General features: G+C 48.0%; 1 protein-coding gene across 1 annotated transcript in view; it reads right to left on the minus strand.

Annotated features, from left to right (window-relative positions):
* The window catches only part of LOC149435218 (V-type proton ATPase catalytic subunit A), a 35,772-nt gene that overhangs the window by 5,563 nt on the left and 5,952 nt on the right, over positions 1–24,257 (minus strand). Inside the window, exons 4-7 of the mRNA XM_089662895.1 lie at positions 17,109–17,172; positions 15,252–15,455; positions 8,397–8,491; positions 741–912 (exon numbers count right to left, since the gene is read on the minus strand). Of these exons, the coding sequence (XP_089519021.1) occupies positions 741–912; positions 8,397–8,491; positions 15,252–15,455; positions 17,109–17,172 (535 nt within the window). The remainder of the gene's footprint in view (positions 1–740; positions 913–8,396; positions 8,492–15,251; positions 15,456–17,108; positions 17,173–24,257) is intronic.

Genomic DNA, 24,257 nt, shown 5'->3' on the forward strand with positions numbered 1-24,257 from the left:
CTGCTGCAGCTCTGGGCAATGTATGGAAGGCTTCATTGCAGCTGCTCAACTCATTCGGGTTGTTGGGACTGCTGAAGCTCGGGGCCATGTATGAAAGGCTTCATTGCAGCTGCTCAACTCGTTTGGGGTTGTTGGGACTGCTGCAGCTCTGGGCCAAGTACGGAAGGCTTCATTGCAGCTGCTCAACTCGTTTGGGGTTGTTGGGACTGCTGCAGCTCTGGGCCAGGTATGAAAGGCTTCATTGCAGCTGCTCAACTCGTTTGGGGTTGTTGGGACTGCTGCAGCTCTGGGCCAAGTACGGAAGGCTTCATTGCAGCTGCTCAACTCGTTCGGGGTTGTTGGGACTGCTGCCGCTCTGGGCCATGCACGGAAGGCTTCACTGCAGCTGCTCAACTCGTTCCGGGTTGTTGGGACTGCTGCAGCTCTGGGCCATGCACGGAAGGCTTCACTGCAGCTGCTCAACTGGTTCGGGGTTGTTGGGGCTGCTGCAGCTCTGGGCCATGCACGGAAGGCTTCACTGCAGCTGCTCAACTGGTTCGGGGTTGTTGGGGCTGCTGCAGCTCTGGGCCATGCACGGAAGGCTTCACTGCAGCTGCTCAACTCGTTCTGGGTTGTTGGGACTGCTGCAGCTCTGGGCCATGCATGGAAGGCTTCATTGCAGCTGCTCAACTCGTTCGGAGTTGTTGGGACTGCTGACCCCTTCAAAGTGTGGTGGCTGTAAATAAAGGTCCAGTACTGACCTTGAATTTCATAGAGGATAGTTTGTAGAGGATCTCCCCCATGTTCTCCCTGATTATGGACCATGTGATCTTGTTGTCGCTCTGTGCGGTGGTCTCCACGGCGCGGCGGGCCATATCGTAGAATGCAATCATGTTGTATAACATGCCCACCGTCTTGTAGAAAGGACAGAACCTGGAGGAGAAAAGCGATAAAGTAGTACCAAAGCTTTTTTTTTTCATCAGTAACATGTTGGTATAGACCAAGTAAACACAATACAAGTGATTTATTCCAATAAAAAAAATACATTTTGATATTTTCCCAGCTGCATGCATCTGTTTCCTCTGTGCCACTTCCCTGACCTTCTGGTCACAGAGTGCAGGGTCATAACAGTCACCTGATTACACTAAACGAACAAAGGAAAACATCACCAAACCCCCCCACTAGTTAGAAGATAAAAAATAATGTAAATAATAATAAAAAAAAAAAAAAAAAAAAATGAAAACAGGAAATAAAGCAAATTAAAAAGTGAAAATAAAAAACAATGTCCATAAACGGCACAAGGTATCCATTGCAGTTCACAAAATCCTGTGTGGGAAAGGACACTATACATATAAAACTAACTGAAGAAAAACAAAAATCTATGAAGTAAAAAAAAACAAAAAGCAAAAATAAAAAACAATGTCCACAAAAAGGCACAAGGTATCCACTGCAGTTCACAAAATCCTGTGTGGGAAAGGACACTATAAATATAAAAAAAGTAAAAAATAACTGAAAAAAAAAACAAAACAAAAATCTATGAAACTAAGTAAAAAAAAAAAGAAAAGAAAAAACAATGTCCATAAACGGCACAAGGTATCCGCTGCAGTTCACAAAATCCTGTGTGGGAAAGGACACTATAAATATAAAACTAACTGAAGAAAAACAAAAATCTGTGAAGTAAAAAAAAAACAAAAATAAAAAACAATGTCCACAAAAAGGCACAAGGTATCCGCTGCAGTTCACAAAATCCTGTGTGGGAAAGGACACTATAAATATAAAAAAGTAAAAAATAACCGAAAAAACAAAACAAAAATCTATGAAAATAGGTAAAAAAAAAAGAAAAGAAAAAACAATGTCCATAAACGGCACAAGGTATCCGCTGCAGTTCACAAAATCCTGTGTGGGAAAGGACACTATAAATATAAAAAATAACTGAAAAAACAAAAATCTATGAAAATAAGTAAAAAAAGAAAATGAAAATAAAAAAAAACAATAAAAAGTAAAAATGAAAATTACAGAACAAAAAAAACCCCCCTGAAAATAAACAATGTAAAGTTCACAAATGATACAAGGTATTCATTGCAGTTCACAAAATATTGTGTGGGAAGGGGAAAAATCTGGTGTGAAAAAGGGAAAGGGAAAGTGTCCTTTCACACACAGGATTTTGTGAACTGCAATAGATACTTTGTGTCATTTATGGACTTTACATTTGTTTTTTATTTTCTTTTTTTTTCTCTTTTTTAAATGTATTTTTGCTCTTTTTCATTTTTATTTTTTTTTCCATTTTTACTTTCCATTTGTTATTTATTTTTTCTTAAGTTTTTTTTTCAATTATTTTTATATCTTCTAACTAGTAAGGGGTTACTATCCATTTCCCTTAGCTTGTTTAGTACATACACTGGCTTCCACTGGCTATTTGTACAGCTGCATCAACTTCTCTTTCCTAACGGACATCATCAATTTGGGAAGTGGCGCTGTGATTGGTCTTTTTTTTTTTTTACTTGCGTTTACACGAAATGAAACAAAAAATCAATAGGGGACTTTATACGTACCGATAAATAATGGCTTAACGACCTCTCCTTACGAGTCTCTTTAGGCACCATTGACTGGACTACAGCTTTGGATGCAACTAAAACCTCAGTGCAGAATGTTACTGCACTGGAAACGAACTACAAAAGTACGGACTCTCTGGTACTCGGTCCTTACAACCATCGCCAAATTTGTACCATCTTACAACTCTAGTTGCTTTCAAAGATGTGGTGGCCAAGACTACCACACCTGGTGGTCATGCTCAGTTGCATCCACTTTTTGGACTGAAATCTTCCACTTCATTTCCACCCTCTTCTCCATAATGATACCCCCTGACCGGCTTCTGGCCCTGCTCAACTCTCGTCCTCCCTACCATCTTACACCCCTAGTTGCTGTCAAGGATGTGATGGCCAAGGTCACCACACCTGGTGGTCATGCTCAGTTGCATCCATGTTTTGGACTGAAATCTTCCACATCATTTCCACCCTTTTCTCCATAGTGATACCCCCTGACCGGCTTCAGGCCTTGCTCAACTCTCGTCCTCCCTACCATCTTACACCCCTAGTTGCTGTCAAGGATGTGATGGCCAAGGTCACCACACCTGGTGGTCATGCTCAGTTGCATCCATGTTTTGGACTGAAATCTTCCACATCATTTCCACCCTTTTCTCCATAGTGATACCCCCTGACCGGCTTCTGGCCCTGCTCAACTCTCGTCCTCCCTACCATCTTACACCCCTAGTTGCTGTCAAGGATGTGATGGCCAAGGTCACCACACCTGGTGGTCATGCTCAGTTGCATCCATGTTTTGGACTGAAATCTTCCACATCATTTCCACCCTTTTCTCCATAGTGATACCCCCTGACCGGCTTCAGGCCTTGCTCAACTCTCGTCCTCCCTACCATCTTACACCCATAGTTGCTGTCAAGGATATGATGGCCAAGGTCACCACACCTGGTGGTCATGCTCAGTTGCATCCATGTTTTGGACTGAAATCTTCCACATCATTTCCACCCTTTTCTCCATAGTGATACCCCCTGACCGGCTTCTGGCCCTGCTCAACACTCGTCCTCCCTACCATCTTACACCCATAGTTGCTGTCAAGGATGTGGTAGCCAAGGCCACCACACCTGGTGGTCATGCTCAGTTGCATCCACTTTTTGGACTGAAATCTTCCACATAATTTCCACCCTCTTCTCCCTAGTGATACCCCCTGACCGGCTTCTGGCCTTGCTCAACTCTCGTCCTCCCAAACTATCTCGTACTCACTCTAAACAGTTTCTACAAATCACAACAGCTGCAAAATGGACCATAGCCAAAGCCTGGAAACCCCCCTCTCTTAACTTACTCATAACCAAAAATAGAACCACTCAGGCTATGATAGATGCCAAAATAGAAGACGTCTTATTGGACAGTTGTGCAGTATTCCATTTGACATCCATGGGTGACCCCACTTCTTACCCCCCACACTTTGATGACTCTCTGCTTCTTCCCTAATAACATTGTCCCTGACGTATTCATAGCCCTCTCTATTACGGGAGAACCAGGTTCTCCCCAGGGAATCCCCTTCCCCTTACTCCCTTCTCTCTCCCCCACCTTAAACCTTCCCTCCTCACTTTCTCCACCTTCGAACCCAAAGTCCGTGACCTTCCAATTACTCCTAAACCACTCCCCAGTGGTTTATTTCCCAGCATTTTTATCATTTTAGCCTCTCTTTTCGACCTTACATGGGTCAACCAGTCCACCGAAGATCAGGATTGGATTGTATGCTTTGTGACTGTTATCGCTCATATGATTTTATGGCCATAGCAGTTCAATGTTTGGACTACCATACTCCTCCCCTTCGCTGATCTTTTGTAATCCTACAGCTTGAGACTTTGTTTTCTGACTTTGTAACCTTCAATAAAAAGACCGATCAACAAAATAATGGCTTAACAAAAATCTGTAAAAATATATAATTGTATTATTATTGAAAAAAAACATAAAATGGCGGATACATGTACTAGTATATGAAGGCTAGCGTGGACATGAAATATATAGCATCCCCATTCTACAAATATGGCTGCTGCTATTCATCATATCAAATGACATTAATTACATTACAATTGCATTGGAAAGGGAGCCACAACATGGCAAATCATTGGTGCGCTTTTTGAGAGAGCCTTGCAGGACATAATCTGAAGGCTATGCACTTTTCCTTCCATTTTCTATGTAAATTGTGACCTCGAGGTGTCTGAACCATTCAACTGCTGGCTGATACAAACGATTTCCTGTACATGCTCACACATTCTCCAGCATATGATGTAAACGGATGGTTCTGAATCCCTTGGATGATTTGTGACTATATGTATTGGAACACAAAAGATCTTTGATGGCAAAGATTTAACTTGATATTTCCTTTCCACTTTGGTTCCGTAACATACAACTTAAATGGGGTGGAGCTTGCCCATGTTATATCCACTGTGGCCTCCCAAGGCAACTGTAATGTCACACGCCAATGGCATGTATGGTTTTAAAGTTGGATGTGGCTTATTACAAAGACACATATACAGTTGTGGCCAAAATTATTCAACCCCCACTGAAATTGAGTGTTTTGGCCAGTTTGACATTGCTTTTGATCATTCAGTCATCTTGCTTACATTTACATTAAAGAGGCACTTGTAGGTCAGACAAATATAACATAACAGTTATAATGAAATAACCACAAATGTCTTTTCTGTGCTCACAGCATTATCAGTTTTATTCAACCCCCAAGTGACATTCAATCTTAGTACTTAGTACAGCATCCTTTTACAGTTATAACAGCTTTTAAACGTGAAGCATAGCTTGACACAAGTGTCTTGCAGCGATCTACGGGTATCTTCGCCCATTCTTCATGGGCAAAGGCCTCCAGTTCAGTCACATTCTTAGGCTTGCGCACTGCAACTGCTTTCTTTAAGTCCCACCAGAGGTTCTCAATCGGATTTAAGTCTGGTGACTGCGATGGCCACTCCAAAATGTTCCAGCCTTTCCTCTGCAACCATGCTCTAGTGGACTTGGAGGTATGCTTGGGATCATTGTCCTGTTGAAAGGTCCAACGTCTCCCAAGCCTCAGGTGTGTGACGGACTGCATCACGTTTCCATCCAATATCTCCTGGTACTGAAGAGAATTCATGGTACCTTGCACACGCTGAAGCTTCCCTGTACCTGCAGAAGCAAAACAGCCCCAAAGCATGATTGACCCTCCACCATGCTTCACAGTAGGCAAGGTGTTCTTTTCATCATAGGCCTTGTTCTTCCTCCTCCAAACATAGCGTTGATCCATGGGCCCAAACAGTTCTAATTTTGTTTCATCAGTCCACAGAACACTATCCCACAACTTTTGTGGTTTGTCCACATGGCTTTTGGCATACTGCAGTCGACTCTTCTTATTCTTTGGAGACAGCAAGGGGGTACGCCTGGGAGTTCTGGCACGGAGGCCTTCATTACGCAGTGTGCGTCTTATTGTCTGGGCTGAAACTTCTGTACCCACATCTGACAAATCTTTTCTCAGTTCCTCAGCAGTCACACGGGGACTTCTCTCCACTCTACGCTTCAGGTAGCGCACAGCAGTCGAAGTCAGCATCTTCTTTCTGCCACGACCAGGTAGCGTTTCAACAGTGCCCTTTGCCTTGAATTTGCGAATGATGCTTCCTAAGGTGTCTCTTGGTATGTTTAACATCTTTGCAATCTTCTTATAGCCATTGCCCTTCCTGTGAAGAGAAATCACCTCTTCTCTTGTCTTCCTGGACCATTCTCTTGCCTTCACCATGTTTGTAACCACACCAGTAAATGTCTAGAAGGAGCTGAGTATCACAGTCATTTTAAAGCTGCCTAATTGGTGCTTATTATGCTTGATTGCTGCTCGGTGACATCCACAGGTGTTTTCAATACCTGATGGAAAGCACCTGTATGAACCTCTGTTCTTCAGAGTGGTAGTCTTTAAGGGGTTGAATAATTGTGGCAATGAAGAAACCACATAAGAACCATTTACTACTGTATTACATAAACAATTGATGTCATTTTAGTTGCATTTGGGTAGTTACAACGTCCTTGTAGGATTTGATTCTGAATACAATTCCAAATGTACACTATAGTCCCTAAACCCCTTTACAGCATTGGGGGTTGAATAATTTTGGCCACAACTGTAGACTATATTGCTCGCAGTATCGGTTGGCCGGCCTTTCCACGCACATAAACTTTCATGGCATCCCAGTCTTAGTCCGTAGGGTTAAATATTGAGTTGACCCCGCCCTTTCCACACACATGACCTTTAATGACCCCCAGTCTTAGTCCGTAGGGTTCAATATTGAGTTGGCCCCGCCCTTTGCAGCTATAACAGCTTCAACTCTTCTGGGAAGGCCGTCCACAAGGTTTAGGAGGGTGTCTATGGGAAGGTTGGACCATTCTTCCAGAAGCACATTTGTCAGGTCAGGCACTGATGTCGGGGGAGGAGGCCTGGCTCACAGTCTCCGCTCTAATTCATCCCAAAGGTGTTCTATGGGGTTGAGGTCAGGACTCTGTGCAGGACAGTCAAGTTCCTCCACCCCAAACTGGCTCCTCCATGTCTTTATGGACCTTGCTTTGTGCACTGGTGGGCAGTCATGTTGGAACAGGAAGGGGCCATCCCCAAACTCTTCCCACAAAGTTGGAAGCATTAAATTGTCCAAAATGACTTGGTATGCTGACGTCTTAAGAGTTCCCTTCACTGGAACTAGGGGGCCAAGCCTAACCCTTGAAAAACAACCCCACACCATAATCCCCCCTCCACCAAACTTTACACTTGTCACAATGCAGTCAGGCAAGTGCAAATCTCCTGGCAACCGCCAAACCCAGACACGTCCATCGGATGGCCAGACAGAGAAGCGTGATTGGTCACTCCAGAGAACACGTCTCCACTGCTCTAGAGTCCAGTGTCGGTGTGCTTTACACCACGGCATCCGACGCTTTGCATTGCACTTGGTGATGTCAGGTTTGGATGCAGCTGCTCGGCCATGGAAACCCATTCCATGAAGCTCTCTACGCACTGTTGTTGGGCTCATCTGAAGGCCACACCAAGTTTGGAGGTCTTTAGCTATTGACTCTGCAGACAGTTGGCGACTTCTGCGCACTGTGCGCTTCAGTATGCGTTGACCCCGCCCTGTCATGTGACGTGGCCTACCACTTGGTGGCTGAGTTGCTGTTGTTCCCAGTTGCTTCCACTTTGTTATAATCCCACTAACAGTTGAGCGTGGAATATTTAGTAGCCAGGAAATGTCACGGATGGACTTATTGCACAGGTGGCCACCTATCACGGGACCACGCTTGGAGTCACTGAGCTCCTGAGAGCGACCCATTCTTTCACCAATGTTTGTAGAAGCGGTCTGCATGCCTAGGGGCTTGATTGTATACACCTGTGGCCATGGAGGGGATTGGAACACCTGAATCACATGATATGGAAGGGATTGGAACACCTGAATCACATGATTTGGAGGGGATTGGAACACCTGAATCACATGATATGGAGGGGATTGGAACACCTGAATCACATGATTTGGAGGTGACTGGTACACCTGAATCACATGATTTGGAGGACTAGCGCAATACTTTTTTCAATATAGTGTATTTTTCTCCTGATGAAGAGGACCCTCGATTCATGGACCGCAGTGAGAATTCCTCTATTATGAATCTTGTGTTTGCTATATTTTATGTGTTGAATGGCAGTAGCCATATTTGTTGAATGACGGTACCATACACAGGGGCCAAACTAGCATGCATATGAATCTGTACATAACAAGGACACGCCATTTCATGGCTTATAAAATGATATATTTTGACAGATAGTTTGGCTGAAGCCCACCTCTGGGCAAAATCCTCGGGATAATGTCTGACCTGTCATATGGAGTGTATCCATTCTGCTGCAGGAAATCGTCCTTAATCAGTTTGGCCACTTCCAGAGTGATTTTGTCCGTCTCTGCCAAGGAAGCCTGCAATGAGAATCAGCCAAGATTAAAGCAGGTGTAAAGCAGCAAATACTGTAATCCCACTAAATCAGGGGTGGGCAAACTTTTTGACTTGAGGGCCACAATTGGTTCATATATTGGACCCGGGGGCCGGACCAAGAGAAGATGAATGATGTGTATGTGTCATCCATAGAAAGTATAGTAATATTCCCCCATAGTAAGCATAGTAATTCATCCCCCATAGTAATTCATCCCCCATATAGTAATTCATCCCCCATAGTAATTCATCCCCCATATAGTAATTCATCCCCCATATAGTAATTCATCCCCCCTATAGTAATTCATCCCCCCTATAGTAATTCATCCCCCCTATAGTAATTCATCCCCCCTATAGTAATTCATCCCCCCTATAGTAATTCATCCCCCCTATTAATTCATCCCCCATAGTAATTCATCCCCCCTATAGTAATTCATCCCCCCCATAGTAATTCATCCCCCATATAGTAATACATCCCCCATATAGTAATACATCCCCCATATAGTAATTCATCCCCCATAGTAATTCATCCCCCTATAGTAATTCATCCCCCATAGTAATTCATCCCCCCTATAGTAATTCATCCCCCATATAGTAATTCATCCCCCATATAGTAATTCATCCCCCCTATAGTAATTCATCCCCCATATAGTAATTCATCCCCCATATAGTAATTCATCCCCCATATAGTAATTCATCCCCCATAGTAATTCATCCCCCATATAGTAATTCATCCCCCCTATAGTAATTCATCCCCCATATAGTAATTCATCCCCCATATAGTAATTCATCCCCCATATAGTAATTCATCCCCCATGTGTCAATTTACTTACCTTTGCTCCGCGCGTTCCTCTCGCCGTGTTCCCGCGCTGTTCCGGTCTTCAGGGCGGACTGTGAGAGGAGCCTAGCTCCCCTCATGTTCGTCACGCTGCCCCGCCTACACACATCCTGACAGCCTCACATCACGCTCCGCGGGCCGGATTAAAAGGTCCGCCGGGCCGTAGTTTGCCCATTGCTGCACTAAATGGTACCTCAACAGTGCTTATTCACTCTCATATTTAAAGCTGAATTCCAGGAAAGGGAAAGCACACTATGAGTGGAGTCCACCGGGAAGCATGAAACCTCCCGGACTTCTCTCTAGATTTTACATCTGACAGGTTTATTGTATTGCTATCACTTTATTTCCAGGAGCTCGACAGAGATCCTTCGGGTCTCTACATCTTCAACAAAGAGTCGCTGCGGCTGCTATGCCCGCCCCTTCCCTCCTCCTGCACGATCACAGAAGCCTTGGTATTATGTGAACACATTCTCAAAATACAAAGGCTTCTGTGAACGGGAAGCAGAGGGGAGGGGCGGGCACTGTGTGCTTTTCTCCTCTCAGATCCAGGAGTCTTGCAGAGCAATAAACCTTTCAGTTGTAAATAACAGAAGTCCAGGAGATGCCATGCACCTTTTTGGATGTAAAGGAGAAGTATAGCCACAGCTATTGTGGCCATACTTCTCCTGTAGGTCACAGAAGTGCACTTCATTCTGCACCCCAGTGACCCATTTTTAACTGACAGCGGGCCAAAATCTGCTGCTGGCTGATGTCACTCAGCCAGTCCAAGCTCTGAAAAGATCCTGACCATATAGTCAGGATCCACCCAGACTTAACTAGCACCTGGCTCAGCCTCTCAGCAATCCAGTGAGAACCTGAGCTAACCCCTCCCGTCCCTCCACAGCCCAGCGCTCTAGTGAGTGTTGGAGGAGCGGAGCAAAGGGTCCGTGACTGACAGTCCCGGCTCTCCGCTCAGAGTGGAGGGAGAGAACTGAGTGATCCGCAGTGCTTAATCGCTCAGTTCTTGCTGTAGAGTTGATAGAGAACAGATGCAGCAGCAGATCGATGCTGCATCGACCTAGGTGAGTATAAATGGTTTTTTTTTGTTTTTTTTAACCACAACCTGTCCAGCTCATGTATATAAACGGCCGGATGGGAGCAGTGCAGGGGCAGGTGGCCGTTTATAAATGTCCTCCCGCTTCCCTGCCTGTGCGCGCTCCCTGGGAGCACGCGGCACCGCGATCCAGTGCCCGCTGTGTCCTCCGGACACAGCAGAACACCGATCGCTGTACGGGAGCTCTGTGTGTGGTACGGATCATGTGATCACTGATTGGCCAATCAGTGATCACATGAAGAGTAGTAAGCAAGATGTCACTTCTGACATCATTGCATACTACTAATGAAATCTGTGAATGATCACAAAGGTCACATGGTACAGGGCTATTCACAACAACCTTGTACCATGTGACAAGCTGTGACCAATCACAGCTCTTACAGTATTTCTCAATGGCTGCAAGAATGCAGCCAGAGAGAAGGAGAAATGATTGCTTTTACAGCCTTTATGGGTATAAAAGCAATCAGTGTAAAAAAAAAGAAAACAAAATCTTCATCACCCCCCACAAGTAGGGGGTGACAGTATGTAAAAAAATAAAAATATATAAAAAAAAAATAAAATTAAAATGTAAAAAATCTTTTGGAAAAAATTATCATTTTTGGTTGTAAACTAATTTGGGTTTTTTTTTTAAACTGAAAAGATAGCTGAATACATTTTGTCCAATATTTATGAGGAAAGATTATTTATTTGCAAAATGTTATCAGAAAAACACTTTTTATTCAACATTTTTTGACTTTTTCATTTATATAGCAAAAAAAATAAAAATCCCAGTGGTGAACAAATACCACCAAAATAAATTTTTATCTGTCTCAAAAAAATTCATATGGGTACAGTGTTGCATGACCGCGCAATTGTCATTCAAACTGTGATAGCGTTGAAAGCAGAAAATTGGCCTGGGCGCGAAGGGGGGGGAAAGCGTCCGGACTGGAAGGGGGGGAAAGCGTCCGGACTGGAAGGGGGGGAAAGCGTCCGGACTGGAAGGGGGTGAAAGCGTCCGGACTGGAAGGGGGTGAAAGCGCCCGGACTGGAAGGGGGTGAAAGCGCCCGGACTGGAAGGGGGTGAAAGCGTCCGGACTGGAAGGGGGTGAAAGCGTCCGGACTGGAAGGGGCTGAAAGCGTCCGGACTGGAAGGGGCTGAAAGCGTCCGGACTGGAAGGGGCTGAAAGCGTCCGGACTGGAAGGGGCTGAAAGCGTCCGGACTGGAAGGGGCTGAAAGCGTCCGGACTGGAAGGGGCTGAAAGCGTCCGGACTGGAAGGGGCTGAAAGCGTCCGGACTGGAAGGGGCTGAAAGCGTCCGGACTGGAAGGGGCTGAAAGCGTCCGGACTGGAAGGGGCTGAAAGCGTCCGGACTGGAAGGGGCTGAAAGCGTCCGGACTGGAAGGGGCTGAAAGCGTCCGGACTGGAAGGGGCTGAAAGCGTCCGGACTGGAAGGGGCTGAAAGCGTCCGGACTGGAAGGGGCTGAAAGCGTCCGGACTGGAAGGGGTGAAAGCGTCCGGACTGGAAGGGGTGAAAGCGTCCGGACTGGAAGGGGGGGAAAGCGTCCGGACTGGAAGGGGGGGAAAGCGTCCGGACTGGAAGGGGGGGAAAGCGTCCGGACTGGAAGGGGGGGAAAGCGTCCGGACTGGAAGGGGGGGAAAGCGTCCGGACTGGAAGGGGGGGAAAGCGTCCGGACTGGAAGGGGGGGAAAGCGTCCGGACTGGAAGGGGGGGAAAGCGTCCGGACTGGAAGGGGGGAAAGCGTCCGGACTGGAAGGGGGGGAAAGCGTCCGGACTGGAAGGGGGGGAAAGCGTCCGGACTGGAAGGGGGGGAAAGCGTCCGGACTGGAAGGGGGGGAAAGCGTCCGGACTGGAAGGGGGGGAAAGCGTCCGGACTGGAAGGGGGGGAAAGCGTCCGGACTGGAAGGGGGGGAAAGCGTCCGGACTGGAAGGGGGGGAAAGCGTCCGGACTGGAAGGGGGGAAAGCGTCCGGACTGGAAGGGGGGGAAAGCGTCCGGACTGGAAGGGGGGGAAAGCGTCCGGACTGGAAGGGGGGAAAGCGTCCGGACTGGAAGGGGGGGAAAGCGTCCGGACTGGAAGGGGGGGAAAGCGTCCGGACTGGAAGGGGGGGAAAGCGTCCGGACTGGAAGGGGGGGAAAGCGTCCGGACTGGAAGGGGGGGAAAGCGTCCGGACTGGAAGGGGGGGAAAGCGTCCGGACTGGAAGGGGGGGAAAGCGTCCGGACTGGAAGGGGGGGAAAGCGTCCGGACTGGAAGGGGGGAAAGCGTCCGGACTGGAAGGGGGGGAAAGCGTCCGGACTGGAAGGGGGGGAAAGCGTCCGGACTGGAAGGGGGGGAAAGCGTCCGGACTGGAAGGGGGGGAAAGCGTCCGGACTGGAAGGGGGGGAAAGCGTCCGGACTGGAAGGGGGGGAAAGCGTCCGGACTGGAAGGGGGGGAAAGCGTCCGGACTGGAAGGGGGGGAAAGCGTCCGGACTGGAAGGGGGGGAAAGCGTCCGGACTGGAAGGGGGGGAAAGCGTCCGGACTGGAAGGGGGGGAAAGCGTCCGGACTGGAAGGGGGGAAAGCGTCCGGACTGGAAGGGGGGGAAAGCGTCCGGACTGGAAGGGGTGAAAGTGTCCGGACTTGAAATGGTTAAGTGACCCTTTATTACTGTTCACCTTCATCCGTCCCCTGACAGCTACATTAAAGGTTATGGGCTGCACAGTAGCTAAATGGTTGGCACTTCTGCCTGGCAGTACTCGGGTCGTTGGTTCGAATCCCAACCACGGCACCAACTGCCTGGAGTTTGCATGTTCTCCCTGTGCGGGTTTCCTCTGGGTACTCCTGTTTCCTCCCACACTCCAAAGACATGCTGGTAGGTGAATTGGCTCCTGTCTAAATTGTCCCTAGTATGTGTATGTATGAATGTGAGTTAGGGACCTTAGATTGTACACCCCTTGAGGGTTAGGGACTGATGTGAATGTACAATATATATATGTAAAGTGCTGCGTAAATTGATGGCGCTATATAAGTATCTGAAATAAATAAATATAAAGGGATGGAGGGTGGGGTGGAGGAGCTGGGCCAGCAGAGAGAGTGGAGAGGGGGTAAAAGTGTCCGGACTTGAAGTGGCTAAACTCCATTTTAACTCATAGCGTGCCTTCAATTTTTACAAAGTGGCTGAATTCCTGGAATTCCGTTTTAATTCGTAAAATCGACATTAACCCCTTGCCTACCGGGCACTTATACCCACTTCCTTACCAGGCCAATTTTCAGCTTTCAGCGCTGCCGCACTTTGATTGACAATTGCGCGGTCATGCAACATTGTACCCATTTGAAATTTTGATCATTTTTTCCTCACAAATAGAGCTTTCTTTTGGTGGTATGTCCTCCCCGCTGGGCGCTTTACTTTTTGCGCTATAAATAAAAAAGTGCAAAAAATTTGAAGAAAAAAAAAAAAAGTTTCTTTGTTTCTATTATAAATTTTTTCAAACAGGCATTTTTCTCCTTCACTGATGTGCGTTGATGAGGCAGCACTGATGAGCACTGATAGGCGGCACTGATGGGCACTGATAGGCAGCAATGATGGGCACTACTAATGAGGTGGCACTGATAGACAGCACTAATGAGGTGTCACGGATAGGCGGCACTAATATGCAGCACTGATAGGCGGCACTGATAGGTGACACTGATGATGGGTACTGATAGACGGCACTGACTGGCATCACTGCTGGGCACTGACTGGCACAACCCCTGGGCACTGACTGGAAGCACTGCTGGGCTGCACTGGTGGGTGGTACTGGTGGGCAGCACTGGTGGGTGGGCACAGGTGGGTGGCACTGATGGGCATAGGTGGGTGGGCACAGGTCGGTGGCACTGCTGGGCACATGTAGGTGGCACTTCTGGGCACAGGTAGGTGGCACTGCAGAGTGGCACAGGTGGGTGCACTGCTGGGCACAGGTGGGTGCACTGCTGGGCGGAACTTGCGGGTGGCACTGCTGGGTACCGATCATCAGGGCACTGATCATCAGTGCCCTGATGATCGGTGCCGATCCCCGCTCTGACAACTGCCGGTTCTCGGCAGTACTTTCCTCACGATCTGACAGCGTGAGGAAAGTGCAGCCGAGAACCGGCACTTGCATTTCCCTCTGATCAGCGTGTCATTGGACACCGCTGATCAGGTGGTAAAAGGCCGCTGTGATTGGCCTTTTACCACATCACGTGATCAGCTGTGTCCGTAGGACACAGCGATCACGGAGATCGCCGGGTGCGCGCCCCCTGGGGAGCGCAGGAGAGCGCGTTCTGGGAGGACGTCATATGACCTCCACCCAGAACTGGCCGGCCGCAGTGCAGCCGTCATTCGGCTATCTGCGGTCGGCAGGTAGTTAAACTACCCTTGATCCAATTGTTCATATGTGACTACTAACCATGGTTTCTTGCAAGCGCCGGAAAACAGCACTTGAAGCGGCATTAGAAAAAGTTACTCGATACCAATGAATAGAAATATATATGACCTTCCCCCTATAGACTGTACTGTATATTAGAAGTACTAGGCAGGGGCGGACTGAAAATTCATGGAGCCCCCCCGGGCAATAGGAAATTATGGGGCTCCGGTGTCCTCTCCCACACTCAAACCACACCCAAAAAAGCCTATGAATGGTACCAGGGGCATCTCATGGGGCCCCCTACTGACCCCAGGCCCTCGGGCAGTGCCCAAGTGACTAAATGGTCAGTCCGCCCCTGGTAGTAGGTAAAACTTTCAGATTTATTGTTGGTACAACCTCAATACTGCCGAGTGCCCCAGAGATTGGCCGGACACGTCTTGTGTTTTTGTGGCCTTACCTTTCCTACCAGCTGCACAATCTCAGCCAAGTCCTCCTCTTCCTGCAGGATCTCTTTGGATTTGGTCCTCAGTGGGACGAACTCGGGGAAGTGTTTGTCGTAGTATTCGTCCAGAGCCCTCGTGTACTTACTGTAGCTGATCAGCCAGTTCACTGAGGGGAAGTGCTTCCTCTGGGCCAGCTTCTTATCCAACCCCCAGAACACCTGCCGACACAACAGAGGGAGATATAGATCATTTCGCTCGACCACTCCAGCCAGACCGATCTGTACTTTCAGCATTGCGTGAGCATTCCTTGATATTTTCACCCCACAGATCTCCTTGCAGTGGCGCACTTCACGCACATCACCAGCTGTAGACATCATCCTGGTATAACCACTAAAACCCAAGGACGTCATGTGACATCCTACAGGTGGGCAAGTGCTTAACCACTTCCCGTCCGGCCCATGTACATATACAGCCAGACGGGAGCACTGCCGGAGCGGGTGGACGTTTCTAAATGCCCCCTCGCATCCATTGCCTATGCACGGCACCGCAATCGGCGCCCGAAGAACGATCGCTGTGTGGGACCTCTGTGTGAGGTCCCGATTTATGTGATCACTGATTGGCCAATCAGTGATCACATGAACAGTAGTAAACAATGACATCCTGACATCATTGCTTACTACCCATTTTGATAAACGGCCGGACGGGAGCGCTGCCGCAGCGGGTGGACGATTCTAAATGCCCCCCCGCATCCATTTCCTGGGTAACGCGCGGCACTGCGATTCGTGCCCGCTGTGTCCTCCAGACACAACAGAACACAGATCGCTGTACGGGACCTCTGTGTGAGGTCCCGATCATGTGATCCCTGATAGGCCAATCAGTGATCACATGAATAGTAGTAAACAAGATGTCACTTCCTGACATCACTGCTTACTACATGTGAAATCTGTGAATGATCACAGAGGTCACATGGTACAGGGCTATTCACAACAGCTCTGTACCATGTGACAAGCTGTGACCAATCACAGCTCACACAGTATTTCTCAATGGCTGCAGGAATGCAGCCAGAGAGAAGGAGAAATTATTGCTTTTACAGCCTTTATGGGTGTAAAAGCAATCAGTGTAAAAAAAGAAAACAAAAATCTTCATCACCCCCCACAAGTTGTACAGTGTCACTATGCTAAAACTGTACTGCTAGGGTGGGGTTTAGAGTCATGTGACGTCGGGAAGCGTGGCGGAGTTTAGAGTCATGTGACGTCGGGAAGCGTGGCGGAGTTTAGAGTCATGTGACGTCGGGAAGCGTGGCGGAGTTTAGAGTCATGTGACGTCGGGAAGCGTGGCGGAGTTTAGAGTCATGTGACGTCGGGAAGCGGGGTGGGGTTTAGGGTCAAGTGATGTCGGGAAACGGGGCGGGGTTTAGTCAAGTGAAGTCAGGAAGTGGGGTGGGGTTTAGGGTCAAGTGATGTTGGGAAACGGGGCGGGGTTTAGAGTCAAGTGACCTCAGGAAGCGGGGCGGGGTTTAGAATCATGTGACATCAGGAAGCGGGGTGGGGTTTAGAGTCATGTGACGTCGGGAAGCGGGGCGGTGTTTAGAGTCATGTGACATTGGGGAGAGGGGCGGGATTTAGAGTCTGGCAGTCACATGATCAGAAAGCTCCTGATCGCAAGTAGCGATCGGGACCTTTCCATGAGGCGCTGGCAACTTTGCCGGGGTAGAGCGCAGGGCCCGTGCTCTTGGTACATCTTTTGTTTACATTGGGTGTGCAAATATACACCAGTTTGGCGCCAAGGCCCAGCCGCCGAGAGGCCGCAGATTTGCGTGCACTCAGCGCGAAGGAGTTACCAAAGAAAATGTAAATTGCAGATTTCATTACCTGAACAATACCCAATGTTGCCGATGTGACAGGATCTGAGAAATCACCACCTGGAGGCGACACACTAAAAGGGAGACACAAAATAATTGTGCATCTCAGCTTACTAAACATTTAAATATACAAAGAAAACGGTCACAAAACAATGGATGCTGGGGACACCTCAACTGTCACTAAGGGTTCAATCAGATGGGTGCAGGCAGCCTATAGCAGTGGATGCAGATGTACTGGCTGCGTGGCCACAAGAGCATGTCAGAATCTGACGTGTGCAGGATTGGGTGGACGGATCTGAACGTATACTGAGTGTGTTGGGATCTGTGCATCCATGGCGGTCAGAATACCTGAACAGTGTCTGAATCTGATTGGATGCGATCACCGTTCAGCCGATAAATTCCTGCCCTGCTCGGTTGATCGTTCTACTTTGGTCAAGATTAATGGTTCCCACAAAGTGAGCCACAGCTCAGATTTTTCCCGACTCAACAAAAATCAACTGAATGCCAAGCAGTGAATAACTACCATGAATGAATGAAATTTAGTTTGCTTTGTGTACTGTGTATAATAAAGTTTTTTGGGTTTTTTTTTTGTTTATTTTCATCCTTTGTTGCATCTCAGTGCTTTTGATCTCCTGCTGTCACTTCCTCCTGCGATGGCTGCATGGCATTTTTCAGGGCGGGTTTCCTGATGATGACTACAGTGGACCAGGTCTGTATAATCTGCATTGGCAAAGCTTATTGTTGTCTTGCTTGAGAGAGCATGTGACAGGGTGACAACTGGGAGACAGCGATGGACTGCCCCCCCCCAAAAAACAGGAAGTGCCTGATCAAGGAGCTATATGGCAGGATCACCAGGGATTGTTTTAATGAAAGCTGTGTATTTTAAAAATATTGAAAACGACTTCTGAAAATATAATAGTTGGGAACACAGAATTCCAAGAATGGATATTTTATACATAGCTACACTGGTCCAGCTTGTATGTATACTAGACCTGTGGGATCCCGCTAGAAAATTGGAAATCTCTGTAGTAGTCACCGTTACTCCACTGATCTCCAATAGATCCTGTGCTGAGCGGCTGGCGTTGTAAACACAGGAGGTTGGAAGCTTGGTACAAGTGCCATTCAGAGCAGGTTTACTTTTTCTGAATGAATGCAAGTCATTCTCTGACTGGATGAGGTGGAGAGGCGGGGCAGCGACATAATGAGTTAATATGTCAAATGTTTTTGTTCGAGTTGATCCTTCATGACAACTGTCCAGGATTTGAGTTAAACCCCTTGATGCCGATCGCACGCAAATATGCAGCCTCTTGGCGTCTGGGCCTTGATGCCGAGCAGCCGCATATTTGCGTGCAATTACATATGTTCTGAGAGTGCACGCCCTGCACGTTCCCAGCACATATGTCCGCGACTCCCGGAATGGTCCCAATCTTCCCTTTCGATCGGGACCTATTCCGATCATGTGACCGCCGTGACGGTCACGGTGGTCACATGACCCTAAAACCCCGCCTCCCGGCTTCTGAAACTCTTAAAGGGACGGGAGGCGCAGGTGCGAAGAGGTTAAAAGCCTCCTCTTTTTGATCAAGAGATCAGGTCTATACCATTTGCTATGTTCAGGGACCTCTGTGAGCATTAATCACTTAAGGTCTGCCCTATAGCAGTCTGACTGCTAGAGAGTGGCTCTCCTGCGCAAAATCATGTATACAAAAAAAAAGAGAATATTGTGCAAAAGTTCATTTATTTCAGTGCAGCAACTTAAAAGGTGACACTAATATAGGAGATAGACTCATTACATGCAAAGCAAGATAGTTCAAGCCGTGATTTGTCATCATTGTGATGATTATGGCTTACAGCTCATGAAAACCCCAAATCCACAATCTCAGAAAATGAGAATATTCCATGCAATCAATAAAAAACACGGATTGTACATAGAACAATATCGGACCTCTGAGAAGTAGAAGCTGCATATGTACTCAGTACTTGGTTTGGGCCCCTTTTGCAGCAATTACTGTCTCAATGCGGCGTGGCATGGAAGCTATCAGCCTGTGGCACTGCTGAGGTGTTATGGAAGACCAGGATGCTTCAATAGCGGCCTTCAGCTCTTCTGCATTGTTCGGTCTCATGTCTCTCATCTTTCTCTTGGCAATGCCCCATAGATTCTCTATGGGGTTCAGGTCAGGAGAGTTTGCTGGCCAATCAAGCACAGTAATCCCACGGTCATTGAACCAGGTTTTGGTGCTTTTGGCAGTGTGGGAGGTGCCAAGTCCTGCTGGAAAATGAAGTCAGCATCCCCATAAAGCTCGTCTGCGGAAGGAAGCATGAAGTGCTCCTGGTAGACGGCTGCGTTGACCCTGGACTTAATGAAGCACAGTGGACCAACACCAGCAGATGACATGGCTCCCCAAATCAACACAGACTGTGGAAACTTCACACTGGACTTCAAGCATCTTGCAGTGTGTGCCTCTCCATTCTTCCTCCATACTCGGGGTCCTTGTGCCTCTCCATTCTACCTCCATACTCGGGGTCCTTGGGCCTCTCCATTCTTCCTCCATACTCGGGGTCCTTGGGCCTCTCCATTCTTCCTCCATACTCGGGGTCCTTGGGCCTCTCCATTCTTCCTCCATACTCGGGGTCCTTGTGCCTCTCCATTCTTCCTCCATACTCGGGGGCCTTGTGCCTCTCCATTCTTCCTCCATACTCGGGGTCCTTGGGCCTCTCCATTCTTCCTCCATACTCGGGGTCCTTGGGCCTCTCCATTCTTCCTCCATACTCGGGGTCCTTGGGCCTCTCCATTCTTCCTCCATACTCGGGGTCCTTGGGCCTCTCCATTCTTCCTCCATACTCGGGGTCCTTGGGCCACTCCATTCTTCCTCCATACTCGGGGTCCTTGTGCCTCTCCATCCTTCCTCCATACTCGGGGTGCTTGGGCCTCTCCATTCTTCCTCCATACTCGGGGTCCTTGAGCCTCTCCATTCTTCCTCCATACTCGAGGTCCTTGGGCCTCTCCATTCTTCCTCCATACTCAAGGTCCTTGGGCCTCTCCATTCTTCCTCCATACTCGGGGTCCTTGTGCCTCTCCATCCTTCCTCCATACTCGGGGTGCTTGGGCCTCTCCATTCTTCCTCCATACTCGGGGTCCTTGGGCCTCTCCATTCTTCCTCCATGCTCGGGGTCCTTGGGCTTCTCCATTCTTCCTCCATACTCGGGGTCCTTGGGCCTCTCCATTCTTCCTCCATACTCGGGGTCCTTGGGCCTCTCCATTCTTCCTCCATACTCGGGGTCCTTGGTTTCCAAATGAAATTCAAAAGTTGCTCTCATCAGAAAAGAGGACTTTGGACCACTGAGCACCAGACCAGGTCTGTTTTTCTTTAGCCCAGGTAAGACGCTTCTGACGTTGTTTGTTGTTCAGGAGCGGCTTGACAAGAGGAACACGACATTTGAAGCCCATGTCCAGGATCCGTCTGTATGTGGTGGCTCTTGATGCACTGACTCCAGCCTCAGTCCACTCCTTGTGAAAGTCCCCAACATTTTTAAATGGCCTTTTCCTGACAATCCTCTCCAAGCTGCGGTCATCCCTGCTGCTTGTGCACCTTTTTCTTCCACACTTTTCCCTTCCACATAACTTTCTATTAATGTGCTTTGATGCAGCACTTTGGGAACATCCAACTTCTTCTGCAATTCCCTTTTGAGGCTTTCCCTCCTTATGGAGGGTGTCAGTGATGGTGTCAGGTCAGCAGTCTTTCCCATGATTGTGATTCCTACTGAACCAGACTGAGAGACCATTTAAAGGCTCAGGAACCCTTTGCAGGTGTTATGGCTGAATGAGCTGATTAGAGTGGGACACTTTTGAGCCGAGAATATTCCACCTTTTCACAATATTCTCATTTTCTGAGATTGTGGATTTGGGGTTTTCATGAGCTGTAAGCCATAATCATCACAATGATGACAAATCACGGCTTGAACTATCTTGCTTTGCATGTAATGAGTCTCATATATTAGTGTCACCTTTTAAGTTGCTGCACTGAAATAAATGAACTTTTGCACGATTTTCTAATTTTTTGAGTTTCACCAAATACTTATTTCCTTCACCTGTATATCAAATACTTATTTCCTTCACCTGTATATCAAATACTTATTTCCTTCACTGTACATAAGCAGATACAAGTCAGCAGGGTGTATTAGCCAAATAATGGAACGTCCAATGACACCAAGGAGGGACGAGCAAAAACCTGAACCAAATAGTAGCAGCAGCAATCCATCATATTACCAAAAAAAAAAAAAACAGAGGAAAAACCACTACCGAGAAGTATCAACTCAGAACATATGGGGAAAAAAAAAACCAAACTAATAAAAGAAAATATAAGAACATAGAAAGAAATAAGGAAAGAAGAAAGATTCAGGAAGAAAGATTCAAGGAGAAAACATGGAAGAAAGGAAGACTAGAAGAGTCACGGATCCAGGGCCAGCACAGGCAACGACTATAAGAGGCTTCTATGGAGTCCAATTCTATAAGAGGTCATAGCTAGTGGAAGGCAAGGACGGCAGGGAATAATGTATCCAAGGTTCCCAAACCTGAAGGAATCTCGGATGAGAATCTTGAAGAACGCTAGACATCTGTTCATTGATCGTCATAGCATTCATCTGGGTGTCCATCCCCTGGAAGACAACCGAAGGGGTTCTCCAGGCGTGATCTATAGCACGTTTGGCCAAAATGAATAAGGAGTATTATTTTTCATTTTCGTAAACCGCGTGGAGCCTGCAGATCAATCCTTCCCATCCCTCGGGCAAAGTGTCCATCCAGAATTTCGGTTTACAATTTGGACACGGCCTATTCTACAATTTATTCCAAACTGCATACTGCTGTCTGGTTGGCCATGGTGCACGTAGTGCGCAGAAACCAAAGCTTCTATGTATGGTGTCCAGTTCTACTTTCTCACGGATGCAAAGAAAGAGTATTTTGATTTTCGTATCCTCGCGGTCGTGGAAACTCACAGCTGGCTGCAGGATGAATGGAAAAGTCCCCTTAATGTACTTAGAGTGCAAAGTCGCAATTAAATGTGTAATATGATCATTTATAATGAAACTGGAGGTTTCCTGTAACCTCTCCATCGTTCTTGGCTGTGGTTCCTCTGTCCCCGGCCGTGTCCAACACATCGATAAAACGATCCCGCGAGGTTAGTAGAGCAATCATTGTGTCATTTCGGGGTGGAGTTCTGACACCTCCACTGCTAACTGCTGAAGCCCCCCCTCCCCCACGCTCCGGGCCCGCCAAAGTCTATCTTGGCAGCAGGAGAGTCCTACTGGCAGAGCCTCAAATGCGTGACCTGGCACTTACTGCTGCAATGACTACACAGCTGCTTCTATAGGGATGTTTAACCCTCGCTATGCTCCTAGGAGGGATAGAATATGGAGGGGGGGGGGCAAGGAGTAGATGAGTCCTGAGTAAAGCAGGCCATCTAAGCATTGCTGAATATCCTTTCTTAACCACTTGAATGCGGGGGACGCTTAGAAACGTCCACCCGCTCCAGCAGCGCTCCCATCCGGCCATTTATCTACATGGGCCTGACGGGAGCGCTGCCGGAGCTGGTGGACGTTTCTAAAAGCCCCCCGCATCCATTGCCTGTGCGCGCTCCCTGGGAGCACGCGGCACCGAACACCAATCGCTGTACCTCTGTGTCAGATCCCATTCATGTGATCCCTTATTGGCCAATCAGTGTTCACAGGAACAGTAGTAAACAAGATTTCCCTTCCTGACATGATTGCTTACTACGTGTGAAATCTGTGAATGATCACAGAGGTCACATGGTACAGGGCTATTCACAACAGCCTTGTACCATGTGTACCATGTGACCCCACAGATCTCTTTGCACTGGCGCACTTCACGCACATCACCGGGATGATGCCTGCAGCTGTAGGCATCATCCTGGTATAAAGACTGAAACCCAATGACGCCATATGACATCCTATGGGTGGGCAAGCGCTTAAACCACTTCCCGTCCAGCTCATGTACATAAACGGCCATACGGGAGCGCTGCCGGAGCGGGTGGATGTTTCTAAATGTCCCCCAGCATCCATTACCTGGGAGAGCGTGGAACCGCGATCGGTGCCCGCTGTACGGGACCTCTATGTGAGGTCCCGATTCATGTGATCACGGATTGGCTCCTGTAGTATGTCTGCAGTCTCTGACAGGGAAGACTGTCAGAGACTGCAGACATACTACAGGAGACTGCGGATATAATACAGAACTAGGTCACAGAGTGAAAACATGCTGCAGGGGAGGTTTGGGACCTACTATTACTGGGCACACATTACATGAGACTGCTAGAGGATACTGCCATTATAAGCCCCTTCACAAGTCAGTGCTCCACACTCCTGACTGCTGGAGAAAGAGGGCTCCACTACAAGTCCTGATGGATCTCATGTAACTCCCCCAATCACAGGTCGCGCACAAGGTTTCTAAATCATGACTAGAACCACCACATTGGAAACATGGCCGCCGCTGTGAAATTTTCTGTCTCCACTAAAGAGTTTCTTTTGAAATGCGACATCCGATTTTACCTGTTCAGCTGGGTACACACTGCTGAACGGAAAAAACGTACAGATCGACAACCTAAATAAGTGTTGTTAGTACTGCAATTTCCCAGCTGGACTACGCCAGAACACGCTGATCAGCGCTCGCAGCCATTGGCTGCGAGGGATGATATGATACTGGTTTTCCAGCATGCTCATACGACAGAAGGCAGTTGTGAGACCGTCTTCTGTCAGACAGGGAGCTGAACACACGGGCCGAAAGTGGGCCAGTTCCTGCCGAACCAACCGTTTTTGGACCATTTTTGGCCCGTGTGTACCCAGCCTCAGGCTGGCCATACGCAGAATGAATTTTGACATGTTCCTGAAGAACAGGACAAAAGTCGCTCCATGGGTGGTCCCGTCGGAGTCACTTTGGGTGGGGGGCCCATGGAACTCAGCTCACTTTGGAGAGGTGGGGAGACCCCTGTCTCAGCTTCCCATATCCCTCTTATGTGTAAGTCACCCTGTGCCTGTTAGGGGTACAGGGTGATCTGTCATAATATTGTCTAGACATGTATAGGTGGGGTGGGTGGGGGTTGTGGATTGTTTGGTGTTATGTGGTTGCATCCCGTTGTTCTATTGTGTGTCTTGC

This window comes from Staurois parvus, unplaced genomic scaffold, assembly GCF_062004578.1.
Source record: "Staurois parvus isolate SC_StPar_1 unplaced genomic scaffold, SC_StPar_1.0 ptg001583l, whole genome shotgun sequence".
NCBI lineage: Eukaryota > Metazoa > Chordata > Amphibia > Anura > Ranidae > Staurois > Staurois parvus.